Genomic DNA, 25,955 nt, shown 5'->3' with positions numbered 1-25,955 from the left:
AATAACACACATTGCTCAGTCACCCTCATGTCCAAGTACTTTCCCACCTTCTCTTCCTCCCGCAGCGTCTTGTCAGAAGCAGCCGGCAGTAGCAAAGGCACGCTTGTCTAAAACCCAGCTCCTTTGCCATGTTTTCATCCGACCCAATTACCGCAGGCAATGTTCTGCCAAATGTCTCGCCCTGCATAAAAGAGGTCACGTCTTCCCAGCGGCCACGCCCTTTCTGGCCCTAGAGTCGGTGACCCATATTTTGAGGGTTGGCACCACTCCTTACCTAGTACCAATGCCGTCATCATTCAGCTTGTCATCATTCAGCTTAGATCGATGATCCCCAAGTCGCAGTGTCTTCAAACAGGAAATGCTGATTCTTGCTCATGCTTCGTGGTCATTGTGGTTCAGTGGCCGCATTGTCATCTCATCTTTTTTCTGGGACCAAGGGAGCAGCCCCCATCTGGGACACTGCCAGTCCGATGGTGGATCACAAGATTGCTCTTAAAGCCTCTGACCGGAAATGACCCCTGCCTCTCCACTCACGTGTCATAGTTAAAGACACGGGGCCAAGCCTGGCCCTGAGGATGAGGGGATGTTAGTAGCTCAGCAAGGAGGGGGGCATAGAAGGGGCCTCAGAGGACGGGGCAGCCTCTCAGCAGTTAAGGAGCCCGCAGGGACTGCCACACGCTGCAGAGTTGGCAGGCTGTCGTGGTTGGGAAAGAGGAATGTCAGGGCGTGTTTCCCTCGGTGCACTTGACACACTCCATCTTAGCAGTTTGTCGGTGAGTGGGCACAGCTGGTGGCAGGCGAACAGCACCTTCCAAAAGAGGGGCCTGAGTGGGACCCAGCAGCCTGAGAGCAGGTGCTCGAGATTTCTCAGGGGAGGGGGCTACTATCAACAACAAGAACTAAAACAAATTTGGGTAGCTTAAGTGAAAAACAGAGAAAACCTGGGGTGATTCATTTTGTAGACTCCAAGGGAGGGTGGAGGGTGAAGGAAGGGACCGGGCAGCCCCAGCTGCCTCAGCGCTGCAGGTGCACGGAGCTGCGGAGCTGCCTCGTCGCTGTCTCTCCTGATGTCATCTACATTCACCCTGAGGTACGGACCACTGGACTCTATGACTTGGTGAACCGTTTGCCTCACCCCTTTGGTGTTCTGGAAATTTCTCCTGTATGTTTGGATCAGTCAGAACTCTTGGTTGCAAGTGACAGAATCGCAACTCAAGCCAACTTGAATGCCAAAGGAATTTTATCGTCTCATGTAACTGACAAGTCCATGTCTAGCTCTGGGTTTGAACGTAGCTTCTCTTTCTCTCTACTCACCCCACACCCCTGTCTCCCTTCTTTTTTTTTTTTAACCCTCACCTGAGGATATTTTTTTCCATTTATCTTCAGATAGAGTGGGATGGGGGTAGAGACAGACAAACATCGATGTGAGAGAGAGACATCGACTGGTTGCCTCCTGCATGACCCCAACCAGGGCCGGGGACTGAGCCACAACCAAGGTATGTGCCCTTGACTGGAATCGAACCCGTGACTCTTTGGTCTGTGGGCCTATGCTCTAACCGCTGAACCAAATCGGTCAGGGCCCTGTCTCTCTTCTGACTCCGGTTCCCTTCATATCTTAGTCTCTCCTACAGTTAAGGGGAAAGGGGCTTCCTTCCCTGATTCACCTGAGGAAGAAGGCAAATAGGTAGCTCTGGGCTTGGAGCCTTCCAGCTTGATCGCACAAACAGAAAATTCCCAGGAAGGACTGTTTCGGACCCCGAGCAGATCACATTCTCATCCTGGAACCAATCCCTGGGTCAAGGAAGGGGGTTCTCTGATTGGCCAGCCTATGAAACATGCCTACCCTTACGGCCAGGGAGAGGCAAAACGCTGTTACCAGAAAGCAAATAAAACTCTCAGCATCAAGAATCCTGCAGCCATCTCATCTGGTTTGTCTCTGGCCTCTCGGTGCCATTTCACTGCTGCTCAACCCTCATTTTCCATGCAAGAAGCCCAGGGTGACCCCTGTCACCTGGCTTTCTCCTGGGGCAGAGGGGCTCACAGGGAGACACTGGACCCCGGGGATACCTGGAACTCAGAATGAGACAGGAAGAGGAGACACAGCAAGGGCGGATTAGAGTTGCTGATCCGTCTGGTTGGGCTGCAAACAAGCCCCCATTCAGTGATGGGGAGATGGCTGACACCTGCCATGGGCACAAGGCTTGGAATGAAACAAGAAAACTCGCAGACAGCTGTGAATCTAACTCCCTAGCCTGATGGCAGTGCCCAGCAGCGGCTCCATCCCCAGCAGCCTGGTGCAGGTGCACGGTGGGAGACAGAGTCAAGCCTAGCTTAGCCTTTCTACTGTGTTCTGTTCAAAGATGATTCCTCGGTCCAAAGCTCTGCTTTTCTTCCTGCCGCCCTGCAGGCCCACAACTGAACTCTTGCACACAGGCCTGCAGAGTTGGCCTGAGTCACCTTGAGGACGAGCACACTTTCCAATACCCTTGAATGCTTTTGACTCAAAGGACTCTGAGAACCCCTCAGATGTGCTAATAAGCAGAGGGACAGGTGACCTGAGAGGTCACAGCTCCAGATTCCAGAAGGGTGCTGTCCAGACTCTTCAGCCCCAAGCTGCTTCTCCAGCTTTATCTTCCCCCTGCCTCCCCACCTCCATAGTCTGCTCTAAGCCTGGCCACAAAGCTGTCCCTTCACCCTTCAGCGTGACTGTCTCCCCACCATGTGGAGAGCTCCTCCAAGGAGGGCACGTCTGGCTACTCTCTGCACCCGAGCGTCCAGCACAACGGAGTGTTTGCTGGCTCCACTGGCTCCACTACTGACCGTGGGCTGAGTGCCCGTTGTGACCCTCTCTGCCAGACCTGGTGCTTAGCCTCGTCTGTTCCCCCTGCATCCGGGACATGGGCTCACAGAGGGAGCCCTGAGCTAGGGACCTGGCTTTCCACATTTCTGCTCCTTCATAGTTACAGCAAGCAGACCATTTATCAGCGTTTCCAGTCCCTGTACCTATCTACCTGGTTCCGTGGTTAGTGAACATAGATCATTTTGGAAACGACTCCCCTTCATTCCTGATTTAACATCCGCGCCCTGCAGCCCTCAGCATGGAAACTGACCTCTCGTGTGGATGCAGTTAATGACCAGTAACGAGACCCTTAAATCAGCCCGCCCTGACTGCAGAAGGGCCAGCAGTGGCTCGTTCTTGGTAAAGGGGACCAAGAGCCCATTACTAGCACAGATTTTAGATGTCATAGCCACCATGCTAATGAAATTTAATGAAGCAAGGCTCTGCTTCTTCCCCCTGACCCCTGCCATGCCCTCAGCCTGCCTGCTGTTTCCATGAATCCTTACCCCCAGGCCTCCTGGCCAGTCAGAGGCAGGACAGGGCCACAGAGGTGAGGGCGGTGGAGGCAGGGCAGCTGGTCCTGCCCTCCTGGGTCTCCTGCGCTCCTCGGAGCACCTCTGTCCCTGCCTGCTTTGTTCTCGTCCCGCGGTTCCTGTGGCCAGACCAGGAGCTATCCATGTTTCAGTCCTCACACTGCATTTTACAGACAGAAGCCAAGGCTCAGCGTGGCTTGCCAGCCAGGGAGTGAGAGTGGAGACCCACCTGACTTGGAGGCCCATGTTCTCTGGTCCTGAAGGCCACCTTTCTCCTGGACCAGCGGCTCTGATGTTCCTCCATCAGACTGACCCAGAGGGCTTGGTACAACATAGATCCCTGGACCCTACTCTCAGAGCTTCTGCTTCAGTAGGTCTGTGGGGTTGGCTGCAAACATGTGCATTTCTATTAAGTCCCCAGATGATGCTGGGACCACATTTTGAGAACCATTGTCCTAAACAGTGGTGCTTCCCAACCTGCTGGCCACCCTCATCAGAGTCATAGAGACAATGCCTCCGCAAATAGGGGCTCCAGCTGTCCCCCCACAGTGAGAGAGAGGTTTGGCACCCAGGAGGTCATAGGTGCTGTCTCTGCATTTCCTCCCTGGGCTGCTCTAAGTCTCCCTCCTACAGCTATTTTCAACCTTGGCTGCACAATGGAATCACTGGCATAAATGCCATGTCCAGGCCCCAGCCCCTGTGATGGTGATTTATGGCTTGTAGGGCTCCCCCGATGATTCAAATGTGCAGCCAAGGTGGAGTACTGCCTTACTTGACTGCATTTGAGGCTGTGTCCTTCCGATTCCTCCGTCCTCCCCATTTCATCTGCTCGCTGATCTCCCTTCTCTTCCGGGTCCAGGAAGCCCACCCTGTTGCAGTCGGCCAGCCCACAGGTTGGCCTCGCCTTCAGCCCCCCTATTTTCACACTTTGTAATCACCTTGTTCTGTGTGACTTTTGACCCCTAGACGGTCACTCCCTGGTGTGTCCCTCCCATCTGCAGAGAGCTGGGCTCTTCCTGCGTGGTTGGCCTGGCATAGTCCTCTGGGACACACATGCCTTCTGCATGTCCAGAGAGATGACCCACGAGGAGGCTGGTTCAACCCGAGTCACTTCCCCATGAGAGCACCCTGAAAATAGGATTGTTTCTCCCTGTGGTAGGTTCTAGAACCTCTTGTAACGGGTGTCCCGCTGTGACCCCCCCTGCCCCCCCACCACTCTCCAGGCTGAGGAAGTGTTACCAGAGCCCACCACTGCCGCCCCAGCTCTGGGGAGTCTCTGGATGTCTCTAGGAGGCCTCACTCTTCAAGGCCCCAGGTGATCGGCTGCCAGTGTTGCCAAGGAAACATCACTCAAAGGAGGAAATAGCTGCTCAGAATCTACACGCCATTGTTTGGAAGAGACCTGGTCCCTGGCTGAGCCTTGAGGTGTTTCCATTGCTGAGCAGTCCACCGGCCCCATCTGGCTCCACTCCCGGGCTGTCTGGAGGCCCCTCCCCTCTCCCTCCTGGAGGCCCCTCCCCTCTGCCTCCTGGAGGCCCCTCCCCTCTCCCTCCTGGAGGCCCCTCCCCTCTCCCTCCTGGAGGCCCCTCCCCTCTCCCTCCTGGAGGCCCCTCCTCTCTCCCTGGGCTGTCCCAGCTTCCTCATCTCAGCCTGGGGACGGCTCCAGAGCTCCCACAGGGGCTCCGGTGAACCAATTACAGAAGTCCGGGGGGAAGAGGGACTGAGTGACTGGAAAAGGTGCACCTTGGTCACACTGACAGACATGGCGGAGTGGAGGCTGGAAGCAATGAACGCCATTGGTCTGAGATTACAGGTCCCATCAGTGGGTGTAAGCGAACACAGGGTTGCCCCGCCTCGAGGTCCCCTCCTGGACGGTGCCTCCCAATCCAGAGAGTGCTTTGCACACTTTGTAACCTTCCGGTACCCTTCCACTCTTTGTAACCTTTTGTTCGAACAAAATGTTATATGAAAGGCAAATATAAGAAAGACAGAAGGTCTTCCAAGATTAGGCTGGGAGAGGGCCCTCGGCCCCCCAAAAACCGCCCTCCCCAGCCTGACTGCTCTCAGGGGCCCCTGAACCCCACTTCTTGGCGCTCCCAGGGCTCAGTGTGAATCATCTGGTGGAAATGGCAGTTACGTCACTGGTTCTTAAGGATGAGCTCAGGGTGTTTCTCAGGGAGCCACGCCCCGTGCCCGAGCTGATTCGGGACAGGGCTGGAGGTGGTGCCCTAGCTCCAGCCCAGGCTGAGGGGGCCCTGCCAGGGGCTGGGGAACGCTTCTGGGCTGCTTGACCTGGGGAGCGGGATGCAGGCCCTGAATTGCTAGGCCCTCAGCCTTCCCTGGGACCACCCCAGGCAGGAAAGGAGAGAGCTCTGTCTACGTGTGCATCCTGGTGAGGTTTTCAAACCCTCGTAGCCTCTGCTTTCCATCCTTAAAACGGGCAGGTGCCCACAGGCGTGGAGGAGAGTCCCTAGCAGAGGCCTGGTGTCCTGGTATATGAAATACGTTTGGCCCTGGCCAGGTGGTGTGGTTGATTGGAGCATCGTCCTGTGCACCAAAAGGTTGCCGTTTTGATTCCCCGTCAGGACACATACCTAGGTTGCAGGTTCAGTTCCCAGTGGGGCACATATGAGAGACAATCAATCTATATTTCTCTCTCACATTGACGTTTCTCACTCTCTCTCTCTCTCCTTTCTTGTCTCTCTAAAATCAATAAAAGCATATCCTTGGGTGAGGATAAAAAATAAGTGTGTATACATATTTGTCCTCCTGTCCCCCTTCCCCTCCTGAGGCAGCCTCCCACCCCGCCCCGTGAGGGGAGGAGCCTGTGGAAGGCCACTCCTCAGCCCGAGAGGCAGGGCCCCTCTCCACGCCTCCCAGGAAGAGAAGGGATGCTGAGGAACCTCCAGCCCGGGGTCTTGGCCTGGCCTGGGCTCTGAGGCCCTGAGGGCTCGAGTGTGCATGGGGATGGGGTGCCGTGGGCTCCCCGGCTGCTGTCCAGCCTAGCTGTTCGCCATTACTTCTGGCCCCGGCCTGAGGGAGAGGAAACTGCCTCTGGTGTGAGGCCTGGGAGGGATGTTTGTTCTCTCACCTTGCCCATGATCGGTCTCTTTCTCTGAGCATCAGCATGAATGCCTCGCTGGGGCTTGCGGCCCTGCCAAGCGTCTGGGCTGTGGAGAGCCAGCGGAACCAATCATTTGCGGTTGAGGAGGAGATGCGTGGCTGGGGATGTCGCTTCTGTGCTGGGAGGTGGGGGTGCAAAATATCCACGCACAGGACGGCAGCTCGCCCTCCGTCTTCCATGTGGGTTGCAGGAGGGATGTTGCTCAGGACTTTGCACCATCTTGTGTCACGGGACTTTTAGTAAAACCCCTCCAGCCACCGCTACTCCCAGGCCAGCCCCCCTCGTGGCTCGAAGGGATCGCAGTGGAAGCTTCCAGGCTGGCCTCCCAGCCTCTTTCGCTCCAGCCTGGTTGGTGGACCTGGAGTTGGTGACCTGAGGGAGGGAGGCAGGTGAGGTGAGAGGTCACGGATGGCTCTAGAGTCAAACTGCCTCAGCTTGAGTCTCAGCTCTTGCTCTCCAATTGTGCAGCATCGGACAAGTTATTTAACGTCTCTGTGCCTCGGTTTCCTCATCCACAAGACGGGGATAACAGTAGCACCTGTCTCATGGAGTTATTCTTTGGCTTCAGTGGGATAAAGCTTATAAGTTATTTTGTCTGACACATAGTAAGAGCTAAAAAAAACCTCGGCTTTTATTATTAGCAGTGCAAGGCAGGGTTTCTCAGCCTCAGCTCTGCTGACATTTTAGACTGGACCACTCTGCTGGGGGGCGTCCTGTGCATTGTAGGAGGTTGAGCAGCATCCCTGACCTCTATCCCCCCGATGCCAGTAGCATCCTGTCCCCTACTCCCATCATGACAGCCAAAAATGTCCCCAGACATTGTCAAATATCCCGATTGGCAAAGCCACACCCTGTTGACAACCACAGTTCTAGGTCGTTTCCTCCTGACACCTCCCAGGCCCCCCGTCGCTCAGAAGCTGTGCTTGCCAAGCCCACAGGCACTCACGGGGCATCTTGTACTAGACTGTGTCCCCTCTTCTCCGTGTGTTCAGGCCATGTATTGGCTCAGTCCACTGCTGGCTGGGCTTCTGGGGTGTCCCGGTGACGCCTGAGAGAACCTCTGTGCTGAGTCTCACTCTGATGTGCCGGTTTTGGGGTTGCACAGCTCGGGGTGCACTTTGTTGCTGGCTTTTTAAAGAAGAACTGTCTGTCCCTGTTATGATTTCCCCAGACGCTGGAGCAATAAACAGCTCTGATGACAGCTGTTCTAGGTAGAAAGTGCACACAGCTCTGGAGCATCTCCCCAAGCACTTCAGAGCAGCTAAGTGGGTAAAACTGATTTCAGCCACTACCCGGGTGGCTGCTTGTGTCTGCGGAGCCTGCCCTGCAGACCAGAGCCAGGCCCGAGGGCTGGGATGAAGGAGGGGGCAGTGACTGGCTCCCTGACTGCCCTGGCCTTGCTCCTGGGCCTCGAGAAAGCTGGGTCCTGGCACGCACGCTGATCAAGAGCTACCCTCTGTCCTGAGAGAGAGCATGGTGCATTCATCCCAAGGGCAGAGGGGGCTGTGCGTGTGTGGGAGGAAGCCCAGGGGGCGGGCCGGGGCCCACACCTTTACACATTCAGGGAAGGCTTTCTGGGGGTGCTGAGTTTTCATTTCTGTTCTCAAAGTAGCAAGAGTCGGGGTAGGCGAGTGGACGAAGCGAAGACCGTACTTATATTCGTGTAATTAGGACCATTATTTCCTAATACGTTAGTTTCCCCAACTGGCTGTTGGATCCTCCAGGAAAGGGGTCATAGCTTTCTCATTTCTGTTCTCGGAACCAAGTTACAGATAATTTGTTTTTGGGTGGATGGGTGAATGGATGGATGGATGAGATGCTTACCTGTATCTGCTAATTTCCTAAATCTTATCAGTTATCAAATTCTCCCTCAATTCGAATAAACTGGGAATCACAGCAAGTCATCAGCTTTGTGTAGTGGTCAACTGGAAATCCAGGCCCCACAGGGATGGGATCAGGATTTGAGGCAAAGCCCACTTGGGGGGATGGCCTCCGCTCGCCTCTGTGTCTGCTCACACTGAAGCGGGCATTCTGCGCTCGGCCTCTGCTCAGAGCCTGGTCACTGAGGTCCTCGCCTCTCTAATGGGAAGAATCAGTAAAAACTTCAGTAATTTCCATGTCTATTTCTGTGGACTCGCCAAACCTGGTAACTGGTAACATTACCTGAGAGAGCAGATCCTTCCATCTGTCCCTCCAGACCCAGCTCCGTCTCCTCTGAGAGCCCAACTTTACAGAACGTTTCAACGGGCTGCCATGTTCTGGCCTCCAGATGGGCTCTGCCAATGGGCGGATCCAGCAGAAGAACAGAGTGGGGACAGGAGGGTGAAGTCGGGGTGTTTATTCACCACCACTCACCATTGTCCCCAAACCTTCCTCCTGAGTCTTCTCTCAAGTCAGCCTTCTCTACGTAACTTTTCTTTATGTGTTCTGGTAGCTGCTCTCTCCTTCCATCCCGCTGGGCCTCGGAGTGATCCCAGCTCCATGTTGGCATCCCCAGGGAACTACACTACCCCTGTGGTGCCCTGGCACCCCACTCATGCCATTGAGGGTTGTGCCTTTATGACAACATCCTTGGCGGTTGCCGTATGTTCCCTGTTGGGGCCTTGACTTATACCCTGGCCTGAGGTTCCTCTTAGGTCTGAAGTGACCCTGCCTATCTCTGCACCCCTCCCTGGCCTTGCAAGCGTCAGGAAGAACGTGGCCCTGAAGAACCACCCCTTCCTTACTCTCCTCCATGCCCTGCACCCATGTTTTAAAGTCCTTGTCAACCACCTTCTTTAACTAAAGCAAGAAATATTTCGTTTTGCCATTTGGAATGACTCAAAAATGTTTACCGGTGAGAATTTTTGAATAGATCAAGAAAATAAGAGGGCCCACCCTGAATTCTAACCTAAAGCGGAGAAACGTGCTACCTCGGTTTGCGCAGAGGCCTAGTCGTAGTGGCGGTGCTGGTTCCTTTAAGAATGTGAAGGGAGCCCTGGCCGGTTTGGTTCAGCAGTTAGAGCGTCGGACTGCGGTCCTGAGAGACCCGGGTTCGGTTCCCGCTAAGGGCGCGTACCTCGGTTGCAGTTTGTCCCCGGCCCTGGTCGGTTGTGCGGGTGGCAGCCACTCGATGTGTCCCTTCACATCGATGTTTCTCTCTCTCTCTCTGTTCCTCTCTCTCCCTCCCACTCTACCTGAACAAAAAATGGAAAAATGTCCTCAGGTGAGGATAAAAAATAAAAAAAAAGAATGTGAAGGGAGCTCACAGAGCCGCCCACTTGGAGCCCTTGCCGGGAACCACTGCTGGGGCAGTGACCGGAAACGTTGAAGGCCAAGGGTCACGTGGCTTTCCTCTCCGCCAGGGCCGGCAGGCTGCAGCCCACGAGGCAGACCCTGTTTTTGTAAGTAGAGCACCCCTGGAAGGCAGCCTGTGCTGTGGTGGCTGCGTTCGCGCTGCAGTGACAGAGCCGGTCACAGACCGTGCGGCCCTCCGTGCAGAGGACAGCTAGCACCGCTGTGCCGCCCTGGAAGGGCCTCGACTGGCGTCCGGGCGCTTGGGTTTCAGAGGGTTCCCACCATTCCCACACTGACGAGTAAAAGGCCTGGGCCGGCGGGAGGTCACATCCACACGCAAGGCCAACGGAGAGCAAGACGGCGTTATTGCCTGTGCCTGGGTGCAGGCGGGCTGAGCCGAGAAAGGTTCAGCCTCCAACAACAGTTGGGGTGTCGGTTATATACTCTACTTTTAGCTTCCGGCAGTTCCTGCTGACGTATTCTGCATGGCCCACTGTCCACTTTGCAGTTGGACTGGTCTGGTATCTCCTCCTGCGTCTGCTGGGTGATTCATTGTCTTGCGCATAATCCAGATAATCCTTATCCGTACTCAGCAGAAGGCTGAGCAGAGGTCATGCAAGCAACACAATTTTTCACAGTTTCCACCTTTCGCAAACTTTTACCTTCACTCTTTAAAACGTTACTAACCCTTTCAGTGAGAGTAGCTCACTGTGCCTAAGCTGGTTCTGTAAGCCATATGGTTTATGCTCATACCTGCTCTGCTTCTGGAAGTCTGAATGTTCCTGCGTACCAGGCAGAGGCTGCCGACGTGACGAGCCCGCAGTAAGAACCCTGGGCGATTTGTCTGTAACAGCACTTCACACAGGTTGTCTCAGCTCCTTGCCGGGGGAGTTCTGCGCATCCTGTGTGACCTGGGAGAGGACCCTGGGAAGCTTGTGCCTGGCTTCGCGACTTTGCCCCGTGTGGCTTTTCCCTGTGCTGCGTTGATGTGTGTCCTTTCACTGTCCTGCTCCACCGAGCCAGGAGTACAGTCATATGCTGAGTCCTGTGCTCTTAGCGAATCACCAAACCCAGCGGTGGTCTTGGGGACCTCTCAGGACACCTGCAAAGTAAAAAATATGTGCTGTCTGGCCCTCTAAGAAATACTATGCCAACCCCTCCTGTACAGGGTCTTGGTGTGGATGGAAGTTACCTTTTGTATGCCTGCCATCCCACTGGTCTGTGAACCCCCTAAAAGTGTGGCCCAGGTCTTTTGCTCTTTAGCTACTGGCCACACACAGTATCTTGCATAAAGTATTTATGGAGGGAGGAAGTCAGCAAGCCTATAAATAATGGATTCAAGAGTATTTTTTAAACTGTGGATGGTGAAGTCAATTTAAAAGGCTTTGACCAATGTTTTTCAATGGAAGAGTAGAGTAGAAAGTATTTGCATATAGGGAGACTAAGTTTCATTTCTTGAAAGATTTGTTCCAGTTTTACATGTGGACCAGATGCTATGCTGGATCAGAGTGCAAGAGGATTTCTGCTTGTCCATTGCAAGAGAAAATATTCGAAGCCACTGGACTGGGATCCCTCTCCCAGATGCTTGGGGAGGAGCCCAGCTGACCCTCCCCACCTCTCTGGCTGTCAGCATTTAACCTCATTCTCCCCACCCCCAGAATGTGTACTACACGAGCAGCCAACAGATCCACGTGGGCACCCTGAGCCCCACGGTCGACGACGATGACAACCGATGCCTGGTGGACGTCAACAGTCGGCCGCGGCTCATCGAGTGCAGTTATGCCAAGGCCAAGAGGATGAAGCTTCACTGGCAGTTCTCTCAGGTAACAGCCCAGGGCCAGGAAGAGTGAGAGCAAAGGAAGTGGGGGGAGGGGCCGCAGGGGCGGGGGAGGGGCTGCAGGGCCCGGGGAGGGCATGGCACTGTGGCTAGGGGGCTGTGGCTCCTGCTAATTCTTGGCATTAATCAAGCACTTACTACATGCCAGGGGTTTCACATACGTTAGCTCATCGGGTTATTATTATACTGTCATTGTTGTTGTTTTATTTTCATTTTATTTAATTTTTAGAAATAAGGAAACAGGCTCAGAGTGGGGAGCCACCTGTACAAAGCCACACAGTAAGGAGCAGGGTTGAGACGTAGAGTTGGATTTCCCTGGCTTTAAAGCCTTGCATTTCTCCCACACAAGCCCCTTCTCAGGGCGTGAAGCCCCGTCTCGAAGGTATAGAGTGCTGGGTCGGCTCCGATCTGTGACCCCCTCTGCCCTCCTCCCAGGAGGGGTTGCTTTAGGAGATGAGGTTCCACACAGGGCAGTGTCTTGGGACCATTTTGTGAAGGGCTGTCTGCTTCAGCTCACTGGGAAGCTCACTGGAGAGGAGGCAGATGAAAGGACCCGGGATTTCTTGGAATAATCCCTAGTGGTCATGGTCTAGCCGGGCATCTGGGGGGACTTTGTGTCACCCAGATACTAGTGTTCCTTTTTTTAAATTACTGATTTTAGAGAGAGGAAGGGAGAGGATAGAGAGAGGAGAAAAAAAAAATCCATCGGTTACCTCCTGCTCACACCCCAACCTGACCAGGGATCAAACCCACAACCTGGGTATGTGCCTTGACCCAGAATCAAACCTGCCACATTTTGGTGTATGGGACGATGCTCCAAACAACTGAGCCACACTGGCCTGGGTGGGCTGCGTGCGCTCTTGAATTAAAGTAAGCTCCCTGGCCCATTCAGAGGCCTTGCTCCTCCCAGGAGCTCTGGGATCACTGGGAAATAGAGCTCCACCTCTGGGGCCTCTGCCTCTCTGTGTCCAGCCTCCTGCAGTTTTATGTTAATGAGCAAAGCAACTCCTTCTCAAAGGGGACACAGGGAGCCCTGGGGACGACGCCTGCAGCCATCTAGCTAAAACTCCCGGAGTGCTTCCGCAGCCACGCCTTTGATCCTCTCCCAAGGAAACTATTTGGAAATAATATTTTAAATCCCTGTTTACAAATCCAGAGCAGCTACTCTTACTTGATATTTTAAAACTAACATATGTGAATTTTTTGTTTAAAGCAAAATGATCAGTATTTGTCAAGCGACCTGGAATCTGTCCCCAAGCCCACTGCTTAGGAGCTACTCCTGACCAAGGCCAGAGGACGCTGGGGGCCTCTCAGCCCATTGAAGTCGTGTGCGTGGGCACATTTTCTTGCAACAGGTTTTAATCTTTGCAAATTACCCAGCGATCCTACCAACTAGAATTTTCTGGTGCAGAAGCCGGGCTGAAAGGAGCTTTTAGTGGCGCATTTTAAATCTCCTCTCCCGTCTCACATTCTGTATTATTTACTCCCCTGAGGGCTGCATTTAAACTCCACAGACACTCAGGCTGAATTAATTTCAAAATAATCGAGTGTGATTCTCCCCCGTTCTCCTACAAGGAAGATAGGCATTTGCATATTTTAGTGTTTCACCTCATACCCTGATCTTCTGTTTAACAAATAAAATGCCTTTCCTCTACCCCTTGGAAGCTCTTCGGAATTTCCAGCGCTTCAGGATGAATCAGGGCAGCGTTTGATCCTGACACGGAGAAACCATGTTTGACGGAAACATTTCTTGGCAACGCTGACATACAGGGCTCTGACGAGCACCTCTCCAATAATGAACATTCTTTCCTTCAGTTGTTCATCAAACATGTGTGGAGCCCGGGGCTGGGCACGAGGGATACAGACACGAATCAGACACGGCTCCGCCCCTGAGGAGCTCTCGGGCATGTGAACACACGAGCTGGGTGATGAGGGCGGAAATGAGGGTGCGGTGTCCTGGGAGCCCAGGGTGTCGGGCTCTGTCCACAGAATTCGGGGAACATTTAAGGCGTATTTGATCTAAATCTTGAAAGGTGTAGGGCAGTTCCCAGGTGTAGAAAGAGAGAACACTCCATGTAGAGGCTTGGCCAGGGCAAAGGCAAGAAAAAGCAGAGCACACTTGAGAAATGGTGTGGCTTGAGTGTTGGTGTGGCTGGAATTTAGAATGTTCGGCAGAGCAAGAGAGAGATCGGACGTAAGAGTCGGTTTGAGCCAGTGACATGGTCCTTGAAAGCCTCATGAAGATGTTTGGAGGTCACCCTAAAGGCAGAGGCGGAATTCAGGGGGTTCTCCACAGTGGACTGCGGTGATGGGTCATGTCGCTCTGGCGGCAGAGCACTGATGGACTGAAGCCAAGAGGCTGCAGACAGGCAGGCAGGTCAAGGGCTGTCCCATTACCCCTGTGAGAGAAGGGCTGACTTGCTTGGCACAGAGGCCTGGAGCCAGGCGGCTGTTGGGAGGACTTTGAGAGACATGTCAGCAGTGTGTTGGAAGTAGTGATGGGTTAAATGGAGGTGGTTGTGAGGAGGGGTTAATAACCCGAGACCACCCTAGGCTGTGGGTCCGAAGAACAACCAGTGGGCTTGTCAGAGTTGTTCCTCTCAAGTGATGCACATGTCTCTAAACAGCCTACATTTCCCATATCAACACACCATGAACTCCCTTATCATTAGAAGTGGTGGGTGTTGTCTTCAGTGCTTTTTCATGCTTGTGGCTACCTGCTGGGATTATAAACTCCTATGCGTGAAGTATAGGACTTTCGATCTTCCGAGAGTACCCTGCATGCTGAGATTTGGGGGATTCTGCCATTCGGTGATGTCGTGTTAGTGGCCCCTGGACCAATGGAAGGAGAAGGGGGAAGCAGATGCCAGACCACCACAGAAGAGAACCTTGTGTGCCTCTCAGTGGTAATGAGACACCCACTCTCCCCTCTGCCACCATTACTTTGAATGGTGAGTAAATGCTGGAGTTATTGAAGGGGTTCTTGCCATAGGAAGGCCGTTATGGCGTGTGTCCTCTAAGGTCCTACTTCCTTGAAACCTATTCCTCTATTCGAATGCATGGTTAAAGGGGTGGGGTCTGTTGGACCAGGAAGACATCAGGAGTACCTGAGCTGTGCCTTCAAATATCGGGAGGGCTGCCCGATGCCAGAGAATGCTGACTTGTCCTGTGTAGCTCCGAGGGAGGACCAGTGGGGAGAATCAAGACAATTCATAGGACAGCTTTCTCATGGTCAGAGTTGTCCAGACACGAGGTTGGCGGTTCAGAGAAGAGGTGGGCTCAGGATGCTTGGCCGGCCGTCTAGGTTCTACAGCTCTACATGGAGCTGGGCTGGGTGGTCTCAAGGGCTTGCCAACCCTGACATTCTGTGACTCTAAGCCGAAGTTAGAAAGCAGTCCTAAGAAGGGCCTTTTCACCTAGAAACCCCACTGAGCCAGCCTTAATGAAAAGCAGCATGAACTTGAAAATGAGCTGAGCTTCTTGTACGAGGGTCATTTTCCCCCCACTTTATGGAATTGTTATTTCACTCCATGCCCCTGTCTTCTGTCAACCAGTAGACTGGAGGGCAGGTGTTCCTACACTTTCAGTGTCTCCAGCCCCTCAAGGGAAGCGGAGACAGAGGAGACATCCAGTGTGCTGTGGACTGAAGGAGGAAGTCCCTTATTTAAAAATGCACAAATATTCACGGAAGGCCTCTGACGTGCCAGGCCTTGAGCTACACTTGTGGGAGACCCAATGCTGAACAAAATCCAACCTTCGGTGACTCTCCTTGAACACACACATGCATGCTGAAAATAAAAATAAAACGAGTACTACCGTATTTCAAGGACATTTCAATGTGCTAGTCAAAGGGCCCTGCTCAGGTGGAAAATCCCTGGTTCCTACAGAGAACACTTGTAGGTGGTAGTGCGTCGCAACTGCTTGTACTAAGTGGGGTGCTCAAAGCCACAGGACAAACATGCACTTTTCCCCACACTCCAGCTCCAGATTGGAGAAGGGTGGAATGTTTTATACTAAAACAAGTATGCCTGCAGTATGGAGTGGAGTACGAATTTGTATGAAGATCTTTTACAACAGGAGGCTTGGATCAATTGTCGGGTGCTCAGACTGTATTTCACGGCACCCCCAGATTGGGGTGTGCCGTCACTCCCATTGGCGGGCAGGGCTCTTTGGTGGAAACGTTAGCCAGGCCCGTCTGGGGTCCCAGGGTCCGCGGATTGGTGTTCCACTGGTAGACGGTCCCCACACCGCAGCCCTTTGCTTGCTGGGTTCTCCGAGCGGCGTTTATACATTTTCTAAATGAGAAGCATCCAGGATAATGAGATTTTTATTCATGCCAGGAGGGAAGAGAGTTTCGAGAGTATGAGGAGACTGCCCGGAAGAGAGCGGAGCCGGGAGCCAAGCCCGCCTGTCCAGGGACAATCGGCTCTGATTTGTGGGGTCTAATTGAATAATTCGATGCAGGATCCGTAACCCACTGAAAACAGAACCTACATGCAGAGCACATTTCCCAGGAAGCACCGCTAATTCTGCCAAAGAATTTCCCAACACGTAGGAGGAGGCGCCATTGGCTTTCTCCGGTTCCAGTCCCCACGCTCTGTCAGGGAGTCCAACTTCGAGAACCTCTTGTACTGAGAAGAAATGACTGGAGTTGAGTGTTTCATCACGGCTTTGGAATAAAACAGCTCTTTATTTGCATGTCGCATGAAGGGGCGAGTGTGGAATCGCCCAGCTTAGGCAGACTGGCAAAGCTGGGTTTGGGCCCCGGGTGTCCGCGTGGTTATTACTGTTGAAGGCAGTCACACTTCCCTCCCCCTGCTCGTCCCACAGCGATCGGCGCCAGGACCGGGTGTGATGGCTCAGTTTCCCACCACTCAGACCTGGGGGCCATCTGGGAATGGATTTATCAAGTATTTACCTGGTGCTTACTGTGTCCCAGGTACTATTGTAACTGCTTTATAAATATTACTTAGTCCCCATGACACTGCTATTAGGTACTTTAATTACCCTCATTCTACAGATGAGGAAACTGAGGCACAGAAAAATTGAATAATTTGCCCAAGGTCAAATCTGGGAATTCTGTCAAATCTGGGGTTCATGCTGCCTTCGTCTCCCCTCTGGAAAGCCAGCGGATGGCTGCAGCGGGAGTTTGGGGCTGGGGTCCCCCTGCCAAGCCAAGTCGCAGGTGCGCCTGAACTGGCAGGATTTCCACCTCCCCAGCAGGCTCCCTCCCGCCGCCCTGCCTCCCCACCTCCTTTGCACTGGACACTGTGCCATCTTCAGTCCCCTGGAGCTTCCCACGAGCCCCAGGCCCCTCTCACTCAGGCACCCCGTCTCCTGGAAGAAAGACAAACACCAGAGTGCTTACTGAATACATAAGTGTGTAATGTTCACAATACGGAGACCACTTCTCCCTGCAAAATGGCTTCATCTCAGTTGTCTGTAACCAGCACTCACATCCCACCTATGCTTTGCAGTATTTGATCACTAATTTTTAACTGTTTAGCCTGGAAACTCCCCCTCCCACTGTGCTTACAGCCAAAGCCCCACTGGGCCACTTGCCCATGGAAAATTAATTAGAAAGGAGGGTGGAACAGGAGCCCTGAAATAAACGAAGTCTTCGCAATACCGGGCTCAGTCCTCGTACGACCTCCTCGCGAACACCTTCATTGCCGACGTGAGTCCAGCCAGAGCCCAGCCCAGATGCTGCCCCTCCGGGAGGCCAGTGCCAGCAGCCAGCTGGGCCCACTCCGTTCCTGAGACAGGATGGCTGTTTTCAGCCCCCAGGGTGGTCCCCGATCAGCAGCAGCAGCAGCACCTGGAAATGTGAAGAGATACATTTTTGGCCTCGTTGAGACCTACAGGATCAGACGAGTGACTGGTGCTGTAACAAGCCCTCTAGGAGCCCTGTCTAATCCGGCTGCCCTGCCTACATCTCCCGGAGGAGCCACGTTGCTTAGTCTGGTACTCGCTGTTCCACGCCCAGCTGCCACAGACACTTGGGGAAACCGAGGCACGGAGGAAGTGCATGGCTGTGTGATCTGGGGTTGGCTCCTCAGTGCCTCAGCCCAAGGGGCTGCTGGACCACGGATCCACATGCCGCTGTGCCCGTGGTCAGTGCTCCACGTGGAGACAGACTCAGAGTGCGCCCAGTGCTCCGGCGCCTTTGCAAAGGAGGCTGAAGCCCAGAGCGCTCAGCCACTTCCACGGGGTCACGGCCAGGGAGAGCCAGAGGCAGGCCCAGGGCCGAGTCCCGTGTTCCTGGCTTCCGCTCACGCCGCCTCTCGTGCCCTTTCTACTCAACACCCCAGAGGCCCAGAAGGGAAGGAACGAGACTAGGGGCTGGGCACCCGGCTCTAGGAATTATTATTAGCCTTTTAAGTCTGTACATTCAGCTTTCGATTTTTTTAGTGCTGTTTCCATATTTAATTTGGTTCCCATTCCAATTAAGCTCTCTGTGTGCTGCAGCATCTCTCCTGCCAGGTTTAATTGCCCTTATTTAAATTCTTTAATTAAAAGTATTATGTGTTTTCAGATCCTGTAGTTGTAAGTATTACACAAATAATTCAGATGACTGGACTAGTAAGCAAGTGACTGTACCCTCCACAGAGGGCTGGGCCAGTCGGGGTTCTGCATCGAGCCTCAGCCCCCCAGAGCCCTGGGTCCAGCCCAGAGTCTCAAGAGGACAGCCCAGAGGACAAGAGCCTGCTACAGGCCCCTGCTTCCTCCTTCCAACTCTCTGTGCTCAAACAGCAGTCAGGGTGACCTGGTTAACATGTCAGTCCTACCCTGTAATGGCTGGGCCTGTCACCAGGTGAAAAGCCAAGTCCATTCTGTGGCCCTGAGGCCCCGCACAGCCTGCCCACACTCACCGCTTGGCCTCATCGCCTACCTCTACCCCTACACCTACTCTGCCCCCGGACCTCCGTGTGTTCTCTGAACACACCAGGCCTCTGCGTGCGGAGCTGCGCTCTGGGCCCGGGACTCTCCCCAGGTATCCCCTGGGCTAGCTGCTCTCCTTCAGTCCTCAGATCTCACCTCCTCCGTGAGGATCACCCTGACCACTCTTACAGTTGCAGCCTCCGTTCCTGAACCCCCTCACCCTGCTTCTCAGTCCCCTCAGGCTGCTACACCAAAACGACACAGGTTGGGTGGCTTAAACATTTATTTCTCAGTTTTGGAGGCTGGGAAGTCCAAGATCAAGGTGCCAGCAGATTCCATGTCTGGAGAGAACCCTCTTCCCAGTTTGCATATGGTGGCCTTGTCTCTGTGTCCTCACGTGGGGGGGAGAGAGATCATCCCTCTTGTCTCTTCATATCATCCCCTTCATGAGGACTCCACCCTCATAACCTAAGTACCTCCCAATGCCCACCTCCAAATACCATCACCCTGGGGGTTGGGGCTTCAACATGAATTTCTGGGCGCAGGCACGCTCACACACTACCCTCCCTTTCTGCTCACAGCCTCACCGCCTTCTAACACACTACGCAATGTACTGTTTGCTCCCCCTCCTAGAATAGTCTTCACAAAGGAAAGGATTCTTTCCTGTGGTCACTGATGTTCCTGGCACACAGCGGGCACTCATTAAATATTAGATGGACAGATGGACAGATGGACAAATGGATGGATGGATGGATGGATGGATGGATGGATGGATGGATGGAATGTGTCTCTGCAGAGAGCCCTCAAAAGAACTAGATCAAACTGGCTCTCCAGAGCCCCTTCGAGGTCAAGGTGACCTTCCTCTCTGGTCAAGATGACCTCAGATGTTGGGGCACAAATAGCTGTCAGTCTAGTCCACTCCCTGAGACAGCCATGGGGTGGAATAAATGGTGGGGTGGGCGAGCCACTCATCCTGGGGGGAACAGTGAAGGGGGCTCCAGCCTAACTCCACCACTTCTGACTGTGCGATCCTGGGCAAGTCTCCCAACGTCTCTGAGCCTCCGTCTCCAGTTCTATAAAATGGTGATCATTAGCATCCCCACCTCTCAGGGTCATTGTGAGCAATGCCTGAGACTGGGCATGTAAAGTATTCGACACAGTGTTGGGCATATGGAAAATAAGTGTTAACTCTTGTTACTTTCATCCCAGGAGCAAAGCCTGCAGGTAGAGGTGCAGTTAGTCCCAACACCAGCTGCTCCCAAGGGTGCTGAAGTCACCAGGAAGGGCTGAGTGGAGGGAAGGAAAGCTCCTTCCCACTGTGGCGAATGGACTTTGCCCGGAGAGAGGGCAAGACCCCAGAGTTTGCTCAGTGAGAGAGGTCAAGGTCTGAGAAGGAAGAGAGGAGGGAGACAGCGCCAGTGGCCAGTGCTGGTCTAGCACCAAAGGTGGCCTGGCTCTTCTCTCCGTACTCAGATGCGCTCCCAAGGTGCGCACCAGGGCTGTGCTCGTCGAGCCTCCGAGGCGGCCTTCCTTCCCGGCCGTAGGAGGTTCTCCTTCGGGAGCCTCCGAGGGAAGCTGTCCCTGGCCTCACACTCTGCTCTCCCTGTGGACCCAGACTCACAGAGGCTGTGTCTCCTCCACACCCACCCTGCCCTTGGCTTCACTCCGCTTCTTCCACATTCTTCCCAGAGGCCACACTGGCTGCTTCTGCCCCAAGGTCACCACACTTCCTGCGTCTGGGGTGCCAGGGACATGGTTGGGCCAGGGCAGGGCCTGGGAAATGTCACCGTTGAGTCCCTGAAGGAACACTGCTTCTCAGAGACCTCTGCCCCTGTCTTCCTCCCTCGACCTTGGCAAGGTGCCCCTGCAGAAGGCTCAGCATGTGCCTGAGTGGCTGGTGGGAAAGGAGGGGGCTGCGGCCTCCTGTTCGGGTCCTGAAGCAGCCTCCCTGCCGGCCAGGCCCGGCCAGGCCCGGCCCGGCCCCTGAGGATGTGCTGAGCAGTCAGAATCCAGCAGGAGGGCAGGGCTCCTGTCTGGCTCCGTCTGCTGCTGTGCACTTTTTCCGGAGCCTCCACCTGATTCTATGAACAGCCTCAAATCCGTTTGTTGTTGTGTAGCTGATAAAGGGATTTCCCATCTGTCCTGCTCATCCTCAGTAATCAGGACAGAAATGACCATCTGCCCTAGAGACAATGGGACCAGAAGGGTGGAACGTCGCCCCAGGCCACACAGCTGCCGACCAGGAAAGAAGCATCCTTGTTCAGCACTGTTCCCTTTCCATCTCGGAAGTGTCCGGAGCCCCGGCGGACCTGTGGATAAGAGAGCTGGCTGCTTCCATGCAACCCTGCCTGATCTCCACTCCCAGCAGAAGGGTAGGACAGCCAGCGGGCTGGCCGGGATGTTGGAGGGTCAGGAGAACCTGGATGTAGTCCTGCCAAAGGGGCACCAGCCACATGGCCCTGCCCATGCCTGCAGGCTGTGAGCTGTTACACAGAAGCCAAAGAAACCCGGAGGCAGAGCAATGGACTAGCCTCGCTTGGAGCAGGTGTCACAGGGATGGCTCTGGGTCCAAACGTCCAGCCTTTGAGGGACAGGATGGGGACCCCAGATGGATCACAGCTTCTGAGAGGACAACCGAGGCTGTCCTCCAGTCATCCCAGCGTGGTTCAGGGTTGTACTGGCCACCAGAAGGGCTGACTCCTTGGCTCGGATGGAAGAGCCCGTCGTCCAGTGGAAATGAGGTGGTCTGTGCTCTGTGGTCAGATCTGAGTGGTTCAAAACAAAAGGAGTGCTACCAGAATGACAGCATTTTTCCACAGGAAGCTGGGAACGTGGGGGACATGGGCCTCACCCTCCCTTGGCAGACGGAAGTGGCGGAGAAGCCGGAGCTGACCCAAGTGGGAACCCGAGGGGAGGTCTGGGTGCCCTCGCTGGATGCCCCTGAGACAGGGGTCTTGGTTCAGTGGGAGGGGAGCTCCTAGGAGGAGCCACTCGGGAAAGGAAGTGCTGGTTTGGGGGCCGAGTGCTTTGTCCCTGCAGGTGGACACTGGGCTGAAGTGCAGAGGTCATTCAGGTCGCAGTTGAGAACAAGAGAGTCGGCCTTCGAAGTCTCTTCCAACATGGGGGTTCCAGGGTCCTTTCTGAGCCCTTGTCCCAGGGCCACTGGTTCTGTCCACTGTCAGGGCCTGACTCGTGGGTTTCTCTCTGGCTGCACCTGTGGGCCCCAGATGAGCTCGGTTTCTGTTTCCCCTTCGTCCTGAGGTCGCTGTGCTCTTGGGGGCAGTGGGTCATCGCTCTCCTCAGAGGTGCTGGGCTGGGGGCCTGCTTTACTCGAATGCTTCTGAAGAGGTTTGCCCTCCATGGGCTGTGTCCCGCATGGGACATTGGGACGTCTGTGCCCGCTCCTGACACGCAGACTCCGGACCCCCTTAGCACCCAGCTTCTCACTCCTGCCTCCTTCACCCACCACTCAGGGTCCCTTCTGGGGAGCTGGGTTTTTTTTAACTGAAGAATAACACATACATACAGAAACATGTAAACATACATAGAGAAATAAATGTTCGACTTGATTTAAAACAAAGCAAATGCCTAGGTAAGCACCATCCCGGTCAGAAAATAGCCCCCACCTGTACCCTAAAGCCCCTGCTCTTCCTGTCACCCCCCCTCCCCAAAGGTGACCCCACCTGATTTGAACACTGGTTTTATTTTGCCTGTTTGGGAAGTTTATAGAAGTAGGATTATGTATATTTTCTGTTCCTTTGCTAACGTTGTATTTGTGAAATTCATCCTTACTGAGAAGGGCTCTAGTGTGTCCATCTTTGATGCTGTGTAGTATTCCACCAGGCGAGTGCCTGTGGTCATTTATCCGCTCTCCTACTGATGGCCTTTGGGTTGGTTCCAGGTTGGAGCTTTAACTAATCACGTTTCGGAAGGCTCTCGACACATGTCTTTGGTGCACACCTTCCTGCTCGATACGGAGCTATGGGCGCAGAATTGCTGGGTCGCAGGGAAGTGTCTGTTCAGCTGCGGCAGATCCTGCCAGTTTTCCAGGTGGTTGTGAGAACTGAGTTTGACATGTCCGTTGTCACCCCAGGGATGGTGGTGGCAGACTGGGGATGACTTCCAGAAGGGGCTGCCGTCTCCTCCTGCAGCGGGCTGCTCACCGGGACAGGATGGATGCAGCAGGGGTGGGCCTCCAGGGCCACTCCAGGGTGAACTCCTAAGCACGGTCACCATCCAGTGACCGATTCGCTTCTCACTTGTATAGGTCATTGACAGCCAGCTTCAATGATCACCTGTCGTGCTCCAAGCTTTTTGCTGAATGTCGAGAGGACAGAAATGGATAAGACACAGAACTCTCAGTCTAGAGGGAAAAACACGAGTGAAAGAAATGTTGCCCTCATTCCCTGAGTGCTGAGCGGGAGGAAGCTCGGGGTGGAGCACGAACCAGCTGGGGACTGGAGGAGAGGAGGGAGGAGGGGGAGGTAGGTGGAAGGTGAAAAGGCTCCAGGAGGAAGCAAGCCGGAGCCGAACCCAGAGCAGCTGTGGCTTAGCCTTGAGCATGAGAGGACCCCAGGCACAGGTCCCAGCCTGTGCACATCTAGGGAGCCTGAGAAAATGCAGATGGGTGTAGAAAACGACAAGGAGTTTGGTATTGCTGCAGCAGAAGGTGTGCGTGTGTTGGGAGACGAGGCCGGAGAGAAACGCAACCCACACCACGAAGGCCGGCCGTGCTCCACCGCAGAGGGGCCTGTCCTCCAGGCCAAATATGCACCGAGAGGGTCACTACTCCCGGCCTGCGGAAGTGGGAGGGGGATCAGCCATGAGGTTGATGCGGTTGTCCGGGGAGAGACAACGGTGGCCCGAAGCAGGGCGAGTGTGACGGCAAAGGGATGAGGGGACAGTCACAAGGCCTGACGGAGGTGGATGGACAGGAACCGGTGCCCAGTCAGATGCTGGGGCAAAGGTGGGGGTATCACTGAAAACGCTCAGCTTTCCCACCCAAGGTGCCTGCTTATGGCTGAGATGGGAGACAGTAGGTTCTCGGAAAAGGTGAGTTTGAGCATATACTCAAGAACCATTAAGCTGCAAGGAGCCTACTTCCATGGACCACCACCTGGCCCGAGCAGTTCTGCCCATTTGGGAGGCCAAAGCCCAGATGAGCACGTTTTCAGTAGAACTCGGAGATGCTCACAGGCTGACTCCCAGGCACACAGCCAGAGTGTCCGGGGTGTAAACTGAGTATGCGTGGCTACAGAACACACTGAAACATCAGGAGCAAGGGCAAGCCATGCAGATCCAGGGATGAGGGAACCCAGTGGCCTGCGGACAGAATCCAGGGGCCTGAGCTTGGCTGGGGCCAGCACTGGTGACCCCAGAGGTCCAGTTGGGGGCGCGGGCCCTAAAAGCAGGAGGTCTGGTGATACTCAAAGGTCAGGCTGATCATGGGTGGGCCCAAGGAATTCGGGTTTTCAGAGCAGGGCCCCAGGGCCTAGCCTCCCCGCCCCCCGCCCCCCACCCCCTAGGACCTATAGGAGCAACCCAGCGTGCTAATCCCCAGCCTGGTAGATGGACATCAGCCTGGTAGATAGCCAAGAACTAGGGCTCTGCGAAGAAAACTGACACACGGGTCCAGTCTCAGGGAGGAGGCCAGCACGTCAGCGATGGGAGCCCAAGGCTCTGCGGGACTGCTGGCCGCAGGCCTCCCGCAGCCTCGTTGATCCCAGACATCTAGACACAAAGAGCCCCGCCTTGCACCAGCCGCTGGCCCCAGCCCCACCTCCGCCCTGTGCTGCCTCTACACTCTCTGGCCCCTCTGACTCCACTCTCCGCCCTGGCTCCTAGGGAGGCCCCATCCAGAACCGCAAGTCCAAGCGCTGTCTGGAGCTGCAGGAGAACAGCGACTCGGAGTTCGGCTTCCAGCTGGTGCTGCAGAAGTGCTCGGGCCAGCACTGGAGCATCACCAACGTCCTGAGGAGCCTGGCGTCCTGACGCCGGGCGCCGCCCGCCCCTTTGCTACTGTGTAGCACCTGCTACAGCGCTGCCCGCTGCCCGCTGCCCGCCTGGGGTGGTCCGAAGTCCGGGGAACCAGGTTGGTGGGCCCCCCTAAAGAGCTTTTTATTTCCTACTGAATTTTCGTGGCGTTTCTAGAAAGATGCTGAATGGTGGGTGAAGGTATAATATCATAAACTATTTTGCAACTGTAAATAGGGGACACATGGAAAATATTTATAACTGTCAATAAAATACTATTGATTTTAAAAAAGGGTTTTTGTAGTCTGGTGCATGGTGGAGATTCACGCCTGTCTCCTCTGAACCTGGAGTTCCTACAGCCAGACCACCCCTGTTTTCCCTGCCTGCTCCGCATCCCCGAGAAAGGATGCCGCGGCGGGAGCTTGCTGTGGGAGCCGAGGCCTGCTTCGTGGGCCCGGGGTGGCCAGAGGGCTCAGGGCCTGCCCCTCCGGAAGACTGCTCATGGGCGGAGTGTCATCTGCTGGCTTCAGGCTCCACTGCTCTCTCCCGAAGTCCCCTCAGCAGTGACACGGCCTACAGCGAATGTCCCTCCGGTCGCTGAGACCAGTTGGCTCCTTCCGTGAGTCGGGGAGCATTCATTTCCCGAGGCTGCTGTGACGAAGCACCACAGACCTGGGGGCTTAAGCAGCAGTCACCCTGTCAGAGCTCTGGAGGCTCGGACTGCACCTCAGGGAGTCCGCAGCGGTGTCCCCCCGAGGGCTGAGGGGCATCTGCTCCGGGCCTCTCCCAGCTGCTGGTGGCCTCAGGCGCTCCTTGGCTTGTGCAAGTCCATCTTCTCCCTGAGCCCTCCCGTCGCCATTCCTCTGGATGTGTTTGTCTCCACGTCCAAATACTCCGACTTTATAAGGGCGCCGGTCATGTCGGGGTAGGACCCACCTGGATGAACTTGACTGCCTCTCTACAGACTGTTTCCGAATACAGGCACTGGGTTGAGGACACATCTGTTGGGAGGACACAGGTCAACCCGGAGCGTGGCCAGTCTGTCGTGGCTCCGTCGCCGCTCTGGGCCCTGCTGGGGAGCTGCCCTTCTCACAGCCTGTGGCCGACCCTCCGTGCCTGCAGCAGCTCCCCAGAATGTTTCTTTTATTTTAATCCTCACCTGAGGACACCCTTGCATTTTATCTTGAGATATAGAGTGGGAGGGAGAGGAGGAAGAGAGAGAGAGAAACATCGAGTGGCCGCCACCCACACGACCCCAACCGAGGCTGGGGACAAACTGCAACCGAGGTACATGCCCTTAGCGGGAACCGAACCCGGGCCTCCCCAGACTGTTTCTTCTCCTGGTCCCAGAGACCATCCTCTGGTAGGGGCTCCTGTTTACTTTGAAGGAAACCCTCCCAGCACCACCTCCAACACTTAGGTCAGCTAGAACTCTGATGGGTGACAGGCTCTAGGGCTGAAGTACGAGAGGAAACCCTCTCTGGACAGGTT

General features: G+C 54.8%; 1 protein-coding gene across 1 annotated transcript in view; it reads left to right on the top strand.

Annotated features, from left to right (window-relative positions):
• Positions 1–24,700, top strand: part of GALNT18 (polypeptide N-acetylgalactosaminyltransferase 18) — a 326,286-nt gene extending 301,586 nt beyond the window's left edge. Inside the window, exons 10-11 of the mRNA XM_036259150.1 lie at positions 11,431–11,595; positions 24,336–24,700. Of these exons, the coding sequence (XP_036115043.1) occupies positions 11,431–11,595; positions 24,336–24,482 (312 nt within the window). The 3' untranslated portion in view covers positions 24,483–24,700. The remainder of the gene's footprint in view (positions 1–11,430; positions 11,596–24,335) is intronic.
• Positions 24,701–25,955: the final 1,255 nt, after the last annotated feature.

The sequence above is a fragment of the Molossus molossus genome, unplaced genomic scaffold (genome assembly GCF_014108415.1).
Source record: "Molossus molossus isolate mMolMol1 unplaced genomic scaffold, mMolMol1.p scaffold_m16_p_13, whole genome shotgun sequence".
In the NCBI taxonomy this organism is placed as follows: Eukaryota; Metazoa; Chordata; class Mammalia; order Chiroptera; family Molossidae; genus Molossus; species Molossus molossus.
This window is presented reverse-complemented; position numbering and strand designations above follow the sequence as displayed.